This window comes from Mauremys mutica, chromosome 7 (genome assembly GCF_020497125.1).
Source record: "Mauremys mutica isolate MM-2020 ecotype Southern chromosome 7, ASM2049712v1, whole genome shotgun sequence".
NCBI lineage: Eukaryota > Metazoa > Chordata > Testudines > Geoemydidae > Mauremys > Mauremys mutica.
Window position 1 is genome coordinate 81,841,692 of NC_059078.1, and position 13,320 is coordinate 81,855,011.

The 13,320-nt window shown below is 45.1% G+C and overlaps 1 protein-coding gene across 1 annotated transcript; it reads left to right on the forward strand.

Moving 5' to 3' along the window:
• The first annotated feature begins 6,929 nt into the window (after positions 1–6,929).
• On the forward strand, positions 6,930–11,737 carry ADO (2-aminoethanethiol dioxygenase). Its single transcript, XM_045024042.1, has one exon. It carries the CDS (start codon positions 7,320–7,322, stop codon positions 8,037–8,039), a length of 720 nt encoding a protein of 239 aa, XP_044879977.1. The 5' UTR covers positions 6,930–7,319; the 3' UTR covers positions 8,040–11,737.
• Positions 11,738–13,320: the final 1,583 nt, after the last annotated feature.

Genomic DNA, 13,320 nt, shown 5'->3' on the forward strand with positions numbered 1-13,320 from the left:
CACTAAACACATTAAATCGGTGGTGTGCGTCCATGGTCCGAGGCTAGCGTCGATTTCTGAAGCGTTGCACTGTGGGTAGCTATCCCGTAGCTATCCCATAGTTCCCGCAGCCTCCCCCGCCCCTTGGCATTTCCGGGTTGAGATCCCAGTGCCTGATGGGGCAAAAATCATTGTCGCGGGTGGTTCTGGGTACAGCCTCACCCCTCCCTCCCTGAGCAGCAGACAACCGTTTCGCGCCTTTTTTTGCTTGGTGAACTGTGCAGACGCCATAGCACAGCAAGCATGGACCCTGCTCAGCTCCATACCGCAATCGTGAATGTTTTAAATACCTCGCGCACTCTCGTGCAGTCTATGGTGAACCAGGACCTTCAATCCGAGGCGAGGAGGAGGCGGATACGGCAGCGCGGCGATGACAGTGATGAGGACGTAGACACAGAATTCTCTCAAACCGCGGGCCCCTGCGCTTTGGAGATCCTGATGGTAATGGGGCAGATTCTATCCATTGAACGCCGATTTTGGGCCCGGGAAACAAGCACTGACTGGTGGGACCGCATTGTGTTGCAGGTGTGGGACGATTTCCAGTGGCTGCGAAACTTTCGCATGCGTAAGGGCACTTTCATGGAACTTTGTGACTTGCTTGCCCCTGCCCTGACACGCCATAATACCAAGATGAGAGCAGCCCTCACAGTAGAGAAGCGAGTGGCGATAGCCCTGTGGAAGCTTGCAACGCCAGACAGCTACCGGTCAGTCGGGAATCAATTTGGAGTTGGAAAATCTACTGTGGGGGCTGCTGTGATGCAAGTAGCCAAAGCAATCACTACGCTGCTGCTACGAGAGGTTGTGACTCTGGGAAACGTGCAGGCCATAGTGGATGGCTTTGCTGCAATGGGATTCCCTAACTGTGGGGGGGCGATAGATGGAACCCATATCCCTATCTTGGCACCGCAGCGCCAGGGCACCCAGTACGTAAACCGCAAGGGGTACTTTTCAATGGTGCTGCAAGCACTGGTAGATCACAAGGGACATTTCACAAACATCCACGTGGGATGGCCAGGGAGGGTTCATGACGCTCGCGTCTTCAGAAGCACTACTCTGTTTAAACGGCTGCAGCAAGGGAATTACTTCCCAGACCAGAAAATAACAGTTGGGGATGTTGAAATGCCTGTCATTATCCTGGGGGACCCAGCCTACACCTTGATGCCATGGCTCATGAAGCCATACAAAGGCAGCCTGGACAGTGGTCAGGATCTGTTCAATTACAGGCTGAGCAAGTGCAGAATGGTGGTGGAATGTGCATTTGGCCGTTTAAAGGCGCGCTGGCGGACATTACTGACTCGCTCAGACCTCAGCCAAACCAATGTCCCCTATGTTATTACTGCTTGCTGTATTCTCCACAATCTCTGTGAGAGTAAGGGGGAGACCTTTATGGCGGGGTGGGAGGCTGAGGCAAATCACCTGGCCGCTGATTACGCGCAGCCAGACACCAGGGAGATTAGAAGAGCACACCAGGAAGCGGTGCGCATCAGAGAAGCTTTGAAAACGAGCTTCATCAATGGCCAGGGTACAGTGTGACTGCTGTGTTTGTTGATGAACACCCAACCCCCTTGATTGACTCAGTCCCTGTAAGCAACTCCCCCACCCCCTTCGAGTACAGCTTACTTATGCAAATAAAGTCACTCTCATTTAAAAAGCATGAATTCTTTATTGATTCATTATAAAAAGAGGGAGAGAAGTAAGGGTGTGGTTTGGGAGGAGGATAGGAGGGATGGAGAAGGCCATTTAAAAAAAAATTCACAGTAACGACATCCTTCTGGTTGGGCTGTCCACGGGGGTGGAGTGGGCGGGTGCACGGAGCCTCCCCCCACGCGTTCTTACACGTCTGGGTGAGGAGGATGTGGAACATGGTGAGGGTTGAGGGTGGTTATACAGGGGCTGCAGCGGCACTCTGTGATCCTGCTGCCGTTCCTGAAGCTCCACAAGACGCCGGAGCATGTCAGTTTGATCACGCAGCAGCCCCAGAGTTGCATCCCGCCACCGCTGATCTTCCTGCCGCCACCGCTGATTTTCCTTCCGGTCTTCCTACCGCCACCTCTCATCTCGGTTGTCCCTCCTGTCCTCACGTTCATCCCTCCTGTCCTCACGTTCACTGGCCTCTTTCCTGTAATTTGAAACCACGTCCTTCCACTCATTCAGATGAGCTCTTTCATTGCGCGTAACTTCTATAATATCCGAGAACATCTCATCTCGCGTCTTCTTTTTCCTCCGCCTTATCTGTGCTAGCCTTTGGGATGGAGGAGGGATGGTTGAAAAATTTGCAGCTGCATGAGGGAGATAAATATTTAGAAAGATACATTTTACAGAACAATGGTTATACTCTTTCACAGTGAAAAGCAGTATTCACCTAGCACATGTGATTTCCCTACAAGGTTGCATTTTTCATCTTAATAGTGAGTGCCTGCAGCTCTGGGATTACAGATCTCACAGACACAGGTCCAGGCATCAGAATTCAGCTTGCATGCGGCCATGGTAAGCCACTGTCTTTCGGCTTCTGTATTGATTTACCCCTCCCCCCCAACGCATGGCTAATACCACGCTAGCTCCCTGCTAATCAACAACCTCACCACCCCCCACCCACTGCATGGCTGGTAGCTTGGGGAAGATCGCCGGTGACCAAACACAGAAAAGATCATCGGCATTTCACTCCTCCCCTCCCCCCGCTTCGCTACGTGCAGGAAAGTTTTTTTTTTAAGCTGATGCAGTCCAGGAACCCAGTAGAAAAATGGCCACCCCCCTTACTTAAATTCCTGATTTTTAACCAGGTTATCCTGAACGATATCACTTTGCTGAGGATAACAGAACAAGATAAAGAACGGATGCTTCTTGAATGCCAGCAGTCACCGGGACCATACGCTGCTATGCTTTGCCACGCAATGATACCTGATTACTTGCTACATGCATGGCGTGGTAAAGTGTCCTACCACGGTGGGCGGAACAAGGCTGCCTTGCCCAGAAACCTTCTGCAAAGGCTTCTGGAGTACCTACAGGAGCGCTTCATCGAGATGTCCCTGGAGGATTTCCTCTCAATCCCCGGACATGTTAACAAACTTTTCTAAGTAACTATACTGTCTGCGAATGCATCCCAAGTCCTCAGGGCAAATCAATCATTAAAAAAGGCTTGCTTAAAAGAAAATGTTTGCTATTTGCAAAGGTACACTCACCAGAGCTCCCTTCCATGGCGTCATTGTCTGGGATAGTGGCTTGTGAGGGCTGGGAGGACAGTAATTCCGTCAGGGTGATAAAAAGCTCCTGGCTGCTGGGGCTCACGGAGTGCTGTGTGCTCTCTGCTAGGTCTTCCTCCTCTTCTTCATCTTCATCTTCCCCGTCTGCATAATCCTCAGCCATGGCAGAGATTACAACCCCCACCTCGGAATCCACGATTAGGGGTGGGGTACTTGTGGCGCAGCCCCCTAAAATTGCATGCAGCTCAGCATAGAAGCGGCATGTTTTTCGACCTGCCCCGGACCTTCCGTTTGCTTCTTTGGTTTTCTGGTAGCCTTGTCTGAGCTCCTTAACTTTCACTCTGCACTGCACTGAGTCCCGGCTGTGGCCTTTATCCGTCATAGCCTTAGAAATTCTTTCAAATACTTTTTCATTTCGTCTTTTGGAACGCAGTTCTGTTAGCACTGAATCCTCTCCCCAGATAGTGATCAGATCCAGTACCTCCCGTGCAGTCCATGCTGGGGCTCTTTTACGATTCTCAGGAGACTGCATTGTTAACTGTGCTGATGAGCTGTGCGTGGTCACCTGTGCTGATGAGATCTACACGCTGGGGAAGCAGGAAATGAATTTCAAAAGTTCGCGGGGCTTTTCCTGTCTACCTGGCCAGTGCATCCGAGTTCAGAATGCTGTCCAGAGCGGTCACTGGTGCACTGTGGGATAGCTCCCGGAGGCCAATGCCGTCGATCAGCGTCCACACTAACCCTAATCCGATATTTTAATACCGATACTAGCGTTACTCCTCTCGTTAGGGAGGAGTACAGAAACCAGTTTAAAGAGCCATTAAAATCGATATATGGTGCCTCCTAGTGTGGACGGTTGTGGCGTTAAATCGGTTTTACGCTCCTAAAACCGGTTTAAACGCCTAGTGTAGACCTTAGAGACTAACAAATTTATTTGGGCATAAGCTTTTGTGGGACGATGTGGGTTCTAGCCCACAAAAGCCTATGCCCAAATAAATTTGTTAATCCATAACAGCAATTCAAACACCAACAAACTGGTGACCACTTTTCCCCCTCCCCAACAAAACAACCAATCAATCAGGGAGTCACGAGATTTTTATGTGAGGGATTGCGGGCTCCATCCCAAACCCCGCTTTGCCTCCAGCATTTATAATGGTGTTAAATATATTAAAAAAGTGTTTTTAGTGTATAAGGAGAGTTGCACTCAGAGGCCTGCTGTGTGAAAAGAGGCATCAGTACAAAAGTCTGAGAACCCCTGCCATACACGATGCAATACCCCAGGCAGGACAGACACCATATAATTTATTGCTAAAATCATATCTCATTGAGTAAGGGTATCATTCGTCCACAAAATATGTGCTTCATTTTTTAATTAAAATTGTTGAATTTGACAAGCTGTATCCACTGGGTTCTTATTCAATTTAATAATGACTCTTAAAAACAAACTTTATATTTGTGGATAATCTAAGCTTTATACCCAGATGTACAGACACTCTTTTCCCAACCTATTATAGAATTTTTTTTAACATTAGCTTTAATAAAATTTTTACCATTCAGCCAAACTTTGCAGCAAATCAAAATCAGCTTGTCTTTATTATATTCTAAACATACAAATAATTGTTTTTTAATTTCAAAAGCATTCAAAGAACTTTAAAATATTCGCTAGGCGGAAGATATGTTCTCCTGTGCACATGTAATGCTAAGAAGGTAATAAAACAAATATTAGTACAAATGTGTTCGCTGAAAACACATATACTTTATGCCTGTTACCAAGTTGTGCAATACAATTACAACAACTTTGTCAGGGGCTGAGCAAGAAAAGCGCTATCAACACAGGAGTTGTCTCTTATCCTATACGAGACTATATGGGCAGTAATTAATATTTCAATGAAAATAATTATATGTCATGTGCCACCAAAGTAGATGTAGTACCTTTTTTTACATCAGACTGTGAGACAGTCCCACTTCTGCACCACCATGCCATGTCTGGGTAAAAAGACTGCCACTCATCCCATTCAACAATATTCAGAATCTTCAAAGGTCATAATTTGGAACCGATGCTCTTGTTGATGATTAGCTTCTGTTAATGACAGGCAAACAATTTAATCTGACACAAAAAAGAGGGTAAAGACACCCAGGAAGAAAGAAAATGCTTGCAGTCGCCAGCTACCTGTACTAAGCAGACAATCAGATTCTCTAAAAGAAGACAAACTGCTAGATTTTTAAAAAAGCAACAAACCCGAAGTTCTTAGCAATAAAACTTATAGAATAAAATAGTTTAGTTATAACAAATGAATAGCGACTAATAATAATATCTACATAGAGGTTTGCAGAATCACAGCAATTTGCAAACATTAAATGACATATCAACTTTAAATCATTAAATTTAAAAAATGAATTAAAAAGTAGTTTCAGGGACTGCACCCTCTCCTGAGCCCTTTGCCAATTTTTCTAAATTTACAATTACATTTTCTTATGTTTAAAAAGAATACTCTCCCCCACTATTATGAGAAAGTTACTTTTCCCTTTTGTTTATGTCGTTCTAAGGGATCAGCCCTACAAATACTTATGCATCTGAATAAATTGTTTTAAAATTTATCCAGTTCATCTGCATATTTGTTTGGACTCTTGATCCTACATTGTGATCCACAAAGGGAGTCTGCTATTAGAAAAACTGATCACAATGCAGGACTAGTGACTAACTGACTACCCAGAAGAAACAGTGCAAGTGATTGTACACAAAGTGTTGTGCATTGCACAGGGTACATAAACTGAAGAGAGAATATCTGTCAATTTAGGTGTAACATATAACAACATCAGGTAAAAAAGAGTTCAGACATAAGTGTGATTTTAAGTTGTTGGTGTCTCTTTAATTAAGTAGGTCCTAATCTTACACAACTGCACACAAGAAGACCTCTGACTTAAAGTCAATAGGACTGCACAGGTACAGGGGTACAGTTGCACACAATAACTTGCAGGATTGAGAATTTAAGCCTTATAACACCACTGTGAAATAGATAGATACTGTTTCTCCATTTTAGATTGTGAAATTGAGAAAAAGTTTACTGGCAAAAGTTTTAAATAAATGATCACTAATTTTGGGTACTCATCTTGAGATATTTAGGGCCTGAACAATAAAAATCAGGCCCTTGGGTTTCTCAAATTGGACACCCAAATATTAAGGCTGCAGCATTTGAAACAAATGCAGAATTCCTAACTGGGAGAACAGAGAGCTGCTCACAGAAAAACACAGCTTTAATAACAGCATGTATATGTTACTAGTCAGTATTGTAAATATTTGTGCATATCCAATAATCCCTGACTTTGACATCACCTGATTGAAAGAACAGGTCTGGGCATCACAACTTTGGGATTGCAGCTACACCCAGCTCCCGGGGCTATTGGGCTATTGAAAAAAATTGTACCACGGCTCTCCTGAGTTTCTGAAGGTATTTATGTCTGTATATGTTCCAGGTTGCAACATATCAAGAGAAAGAGCGTACCGTGCACTCAGACAGCTTTAGAGCTTTTCTTTACGGGGAAACCTTTGCTGTGCTGTGTAGCACGTGTCCTGATCTGCACCCCCAGGCCCGCCGTGTTCTGATTGCAAGAGCAGGGAACACAGGTGGCCGCACTGCTTGCTAAGCGCTTGCATAGTTCCTTCAGCGCTTCGGTGCCTGGTGCCTTTTAGGCCCTCGAGGACCATGAGCTCAAAGCCCTCTTCCTGCAGCAGGAAACGCACCGGGCCAGTCCCTTGGGAGATGTAGTTTTCTCTTTCACCCTGAAAGCCTCCTTACCCGGCAGTGCCTATGCCTGCGAACGCGGCAGCTCAGCAGAGCCAGGCAGTTCCCAGCCTACAGCCCCCCCGGCGCTAGCCACGCGTTGCCCATCCGGCAGGGACAAGACTGGGCACTGGGCCGAGCCTCCTGGGTGGCGTGGGGAAGACTACAAGCCCCATGATGCAAGAGGCCGTGCGCGCCGGCGCAGACGGGCGCGCCCTGCCCTGGAGTGGGGGTGGGGAGCGCGGCGGAGAGCAGCGCCCGGGCGGGCAGTGCCGAGTGCGCTAACCCAGGAGCGACCATGCCCCGGGACAACATGGCCTCCCTGATCCAGCGGGTGGCCAAGCAGGCCCGCATCACCTTCCGGAGCCCGGCCCTGGGGCCGGGCTTCGGCGAGAACCTGCACCGGCTGCAGCAGCTGCTGAACGAGGTGCGGGCCGAGGACCTGCACCTGGTCCCGCGGGGCCCGGCGGCCGTGCCGGGGGCGGGCTGCTCGCGGACCGGGGCCGGGGCCGGGGCCGGGGCGGTGCCGCCGGTGAGCTACATGCACATCTGCGAGACGGAGAGCTTCAGCATGGGCGTGTTCCTGCTGCGGAGCGGGGCCTGCATCCCGCTGCACGATCACCCGGGCATGAACGGCATGCTCAAGGTGCTCTACGGCAGCCTGCGCATCGCCTGCCTGGACCCGCTGCCCCCCGCCGCGCCGCCCGGCGTCCGCCGCCGCGCCCTGCTCCGCTCGCGCCAGCTCTGCACGCCCGCCTCGCCGCCCTGCCTGCTCTCGCCGCACACCGACAACCTGCACCAGATCGACGCCGTGGACGGCCCGGCCGCCTTCCTCGACATCCTGGCGCCCCCCTACGACCCCGAGAACGGCCGGGACTGCCACTACTACCGCCTGCTGGAGGCGCCCGCCGCCGAGCCCCACGCCCTGCCCCGCGAGGTGTGGCTGGTGGAGACCCCGCAGGCGGCGGATTTCTGGTGTGGCGGAGAGCCCTACCCCGGGCCCAAGGTCTCCCCTTGAAGCCGGTGGAGGACGGACGGTCCCCCCTCCCTTCCCCCCCCCACTATTTCTTCCCCGGCAGGGATCGTATGGGACCCGCTGGAGTAGGGGGCCCCTCCTCCTCCGGCAGGAGGTCGAAGAGCCGCCAGCAGCGGAACGGGAGGATCTGGCTTGTGCCGTGGCTCACTCAAGATGTCGCAGCGTCTACACTAGCTGTACAAAAGCCATAGCCACGATTCCCTTCCGAGCCGCCTTTGAAGTAATGCTAGACGCTACAGCAGGCCCAGCTCCTAGTCCTCGGGTGCGGAAAGCCATTCCCCAGCCTCCCCGGGGCATATGTGCATGTCTTGGGCTATCATTGTCTCAGTTCAGCTCATCAGTTCCAACAATGAAGCATCCAGCTGCTGGGGCCATGGGCTGCACTCTTCTGGGGTACTGCTTCTCTACCATGGATAATTGCAGTAGAAACAACTTTTTATACACAGACCTTGCCCCAGAGGAGCTGATTGCCACTAAACTAAGGGTGGAAAAATCTTGTGTGTTTTTGCCAATGGTGCGCACAGGAGAACAGTTTCTGGGGCAGATTATGGTACCATTTCCCTATCCAAATCATCAGAAAGACACCAGCCAATTAACACACACAGGAAACCCAAATCATAACCCTGGGTGATTTGGTGTGCTTGATCAGGGCAGTTATACAGGCTTAGCTGCTTTATGGTGGCTGAGCATCTCCTATTCCTGGCTAAAGAGAATAGAATCCAGCCAGAACTACCGCTGTTAATGACATAGACTGTATTTGCAGGAAAGCTACAAAACTAAAATCTCTTTGTGCTTACTGCCAAGCTTTTTGAGTGGAGGGCACTAAAGGATCCATTGGAATTTTTTTTCTCCTTTTGACTGATGTGAAGACATGCAAAAGTAGTGCTGTTTAAACTTCCACACAACTGAATGTTAAAGTAAATACCAGTATTTTCTCTAACCACTTAGGACCACTGTTTAGTTTTTGACACCCCTCTTTCATCCCGCTTCCTTCCTAAAGTTAAGAGAATAAATGCAATAAAACTTCTCTCTTCTATAAGGCATGTTTGTAAATACTCTGAAAACTCATGAGGTGGTATTTCCAGCCTGTCTAGTCCCACTGACGGTGTCTCCTCAAATGCAGCTTCCCTACTTTGTGGGTAGGAATAGGGAGTTTATCCCCACCATCCAACGTAATAAACAAATGGGAAATCTTCAGTGTTTGTTGGGGACTGTCTCTGAAATGAGCATCAAGAAGATCTAAATGGAACTAGCAAAACATAGAACAACTCTTGGGCCAGGAAATGCTCCTAGAATTAACACTAGCCGTTTCTAAGGTTACAGTTAATTATAAATTAAGGTTTGTCACATTATAAAGGGACATTGTCAGATAAACTACTTTAAATATTCCTTACGTTACATAAAACATAAGATTAAAACTGAAAACTTGTAAAATTTGTGGGTCTTTTGTACATTTCTTTGATTAATGAAAATAGAACAGTCAGCTTCTAATCAATTTCATTTTAAAGCACTCATGCAGCCCTATGTTAGGTGGAAACACTACACAGAAGTTTTTTTTAAAACTTCATTGCTATGTAAATGTTTTGTGGGAATTCTTCTAGTGGTCTTAGAGCTGTATATAAACACAATCCTTTAAATTTGGGACCGGATTTGACTGGAGGACATTCCTTGAAAGTGAGGCCTACATTTTGATACATAACAACATTACAGGCTTTATAAGCCCTGTGTTTTCCCTCTTTATACTATTTATAAATATTGCTTTTTCATAAGGCTTTTCATAAACATAGTGTAAAGAAAACAGTGAATTTTGCTTTGCTGCGGTGTAAGCAGTCCTGCGGTTTAGTTTGCCTATGATAGAGAGTATGATCTTTCTAACAATGGAGATACTTTTTCTATTAGTGAAATATTCTGTTTATACTGCAGGGAAAGATTTTATGTGCCTGCATATCTTAATACACACTTTCTACCAGAGACCCAAACTTGGGTAGCCTTGACTCTCCTGGTCTTGGAGTAGTGACTTGACTTAACCACTTCATAATTGATACAGGAACCTGTTCTGGAAGTTCTCCCTTGACTATTTTTTCTTTGCTTTGTGCATTTTAAAAGCAGATTTGTTTTTCCTGTATAGTTGCTTATGTGTGAGTTTTAAAATAATCCTTTTGTGGCTCTGTATTTAACAATACTTCAAGGAGCTTGTTCTTGCCTGCAAAAGATTGGATATGAAATGCACTGGAACCCACACTACATTTTCAAATCTCAGTTTTCTGAAAAACAGAAGATGTTATTTCATGCAGTTTTCGTTTATTTTTTGGCACTTCAAAGTGCCTGATTTCTACAGCTGCCATACTTGCTTCTCCTGGAATTCCATTGCAGCTCAGCTTTAAATAATAAATATGCAGTGAGATCACATGTTCTCTTATATTTAGTGGTTCTTCAGTATATTATGAGTCTAATTCTCTGTTCTGTAACACTAATGAAGACCTTTTTTTTTCAGAATTCCTTATGGAAAACTGCATGTAGGGTGCAAGCAGCTCTACTGGAAATACAAACTGCTCCAAAGAGAATTTTTATCTAACCTGTTTTAGTCTTTGTCTTTCGTCTCTCTCTTTTTGCTGTCAGTTTTACACAATATGTAAAAACTAGTCATGATGTTTAATGGGATGTGGCTTTAATGCATCTTTAATGCTAGTGATCCCTTACATTGCAGGATGTTCTGGCAACAATTACAGCAGAAGCTTTATTAAAGTGGAGCTAAAAGGACCAGTATTAAAACAAGTCCTAGTGTCAGGAAGAAACAAACAACTAAGATGCATTAAAGAAAAGCCTTTTTGTTTAACAGGTTTTGCAACCTTCATATACTTAGTAATTAGAATTTACTTCAAACACTCTTACTATCTTTAAACAGAAGGCTCAAGTCTGTATTGCTGTTCTTTCTCACTGCAGCCTGGGTATTGTGTTTTTATAACAGCAAAATTACTGCTGTTGATGATGAACTATAGAATAAATACAAGATATCTCACGGTTGGCCTCTGATTATTTTCCCTTGCAAGTGTAAAAGTCTTATGAACCCAGCTCAGTGAAAAGAATATTTTTTGTCCTTTTGCACTCACAAAGGTCTGTTATGAATTATTTTTAAATTAATTCCTGTATAGTTTATACATAAGGATGAGTCTTTCCTGTTATGTAAGTGAAAATGCCAGGGCACTGACACATTAATTTAGCTGTATCTATGGCTTCCTTTCATAAACCTTCTATGCTCCCCATATAGTCAAAGTGCTGTCTAGTCTCAATATTTTGACATTTGAGGACAGGTGTAAATCTGAGTTAAAGGCATGGACTTAAGAATGTAGTGTCAGCTGTCTTATAGTTTCTGTTCTAGCCCCATTGATTCATCTGTAGTTTTCTTTTAATCAACCTATTTATTATGCATCCTTTTTCTGTCAGGTTTATGCCTCTTTTCTCCTTGAACTAGGAATGTAATCTTTTAACATGTTAAATTGTTCTTACTCAAGAGTATAATCTTGCACTAATCCAACTGCAGTTAGATCTGTGGTACATTTTGGACAAACTAGCCATTGCTGAGCTGCAGTCATAGAAGGAGAGCTGCCCTGCCCTGACCATGAATCAATGGGGCTTTGGAACTTTAGCGCATTGAAAGAACCAGATCGCTGACCATTTTTAATACAGTAAGCTACTGATGCTAAACAAGAAAGCTTTGTTTCCCATATGGTGGCATTCAACATCCATACAGGTCTTGGAGCTCCTTTGTTAAATCAGTCATTAAACATTCAACTGTGTCTTTTGGAAACCACCTGTATATGGTATGAGATAGCAATGCTGAAGTATACTGAAAGCCATAGCGCAATGAAAACTGAATTCCCTCTTGTGTACCTACAATCTGGTACCTATTAATGCTGGCAGTTATGTTTTCTCACAGCTGTGTAGTTATTCTCCGTTATTAGCAAATAGAGAACTGTTTGTAATTAGTCAAAGCTGAACAAAATCAAACTTATTTCATGTTCAGTTTCAAGTCACACACAATAAAAAGGGCCTGGTCTTTCAGGTGCGTGGTGTGAGCTGCTAAGGAAAAGACCAATCTCAGGAAAAAAGGAAACAACTTTCAATGTTCAACTCTGTTCTAGAGTTGATTGTCAGCCTTTTTATTCTGGGATGTGTTGAGCAGTTTACAGTGCCAAAAAGCTGCACTGAGCTGAAAGTTGCATACATCTGTCTGGTGGTAGAGCCCTTTAAGCAAGGTTTTAAAAAAAAAACAATTACATCTATTCTGTTACACCAGTAATTCAGGGGGTGGGTGGGTAAAGCAATTAGTGGTCCTATTTCTTCCCACTCATGCTTTAACCTCTTGATATACTTCAAGCAAATAAGTGAAGTTTGGTAGGCATGGCTATAATGTGTTCTCTGCCATTTCCAATCCATGTTAACTTTTCCAGAACTACTGTATCTTTGGCAGCTTTTACAAATCTACATCTTTCTGCATCAGAGAAAATACATAGCAGCAAAACATTTCATATAAAGACAGGCTTTGTGTATTATGCATGTTACTTTAGTTTCTCATTCACCTGAACCCAGTGCAGGCAGTGTATGCGGTTCAGCACCTCCCACTGTGGCTAACTCCCATATAAAATTAATGAGGGGTTCAGTAGTGTAAAGAGCTAAATTAGGGCCTTATAGTGTATGCCAAAGGAACTCAGTTCTAACTAAGTATGTACCCAACCTAAGGAGGCATTCACACAGAACCTTGTCTTAGGGAAATTAAAGATGGCAAAAGTAAATGGGAGATGTGGGTAGTCAGCATCTCTTAAGATCAGCCTCAACAATCATATAGTATAACCTAGCATATCTGTATAATGGAAGAAGAAAAACTACATAGTAGCCTTAAATGTTATGTGATTTTCCTTCTGCAAAGGTCCACATCAAGATTTTCACTATCATACATATACAGCTAAGAATTACTTTCAGGAGCAGTTTGCTGCCTCTGACAGTAAAAGGCTCCATTGTGACTGAACAACATCAGCTTGGTTTTGCAATTTGGGTCACCTGATTTAATTAAAATAAGTACTAGACATGTTTTTAGGTAATCTAAAGAAAGCACATACACACTTGTCTATAATATCAGCTATTTCACAAGGAAGGGTGTACACAGTGAATGTGCAAACAATCTATAGCATGAAAGAGTGCCAGATTTTCTATACAATTGACCCAGGAAGAAACTCCAGTAATGTGTGAGATATATTCACAGACT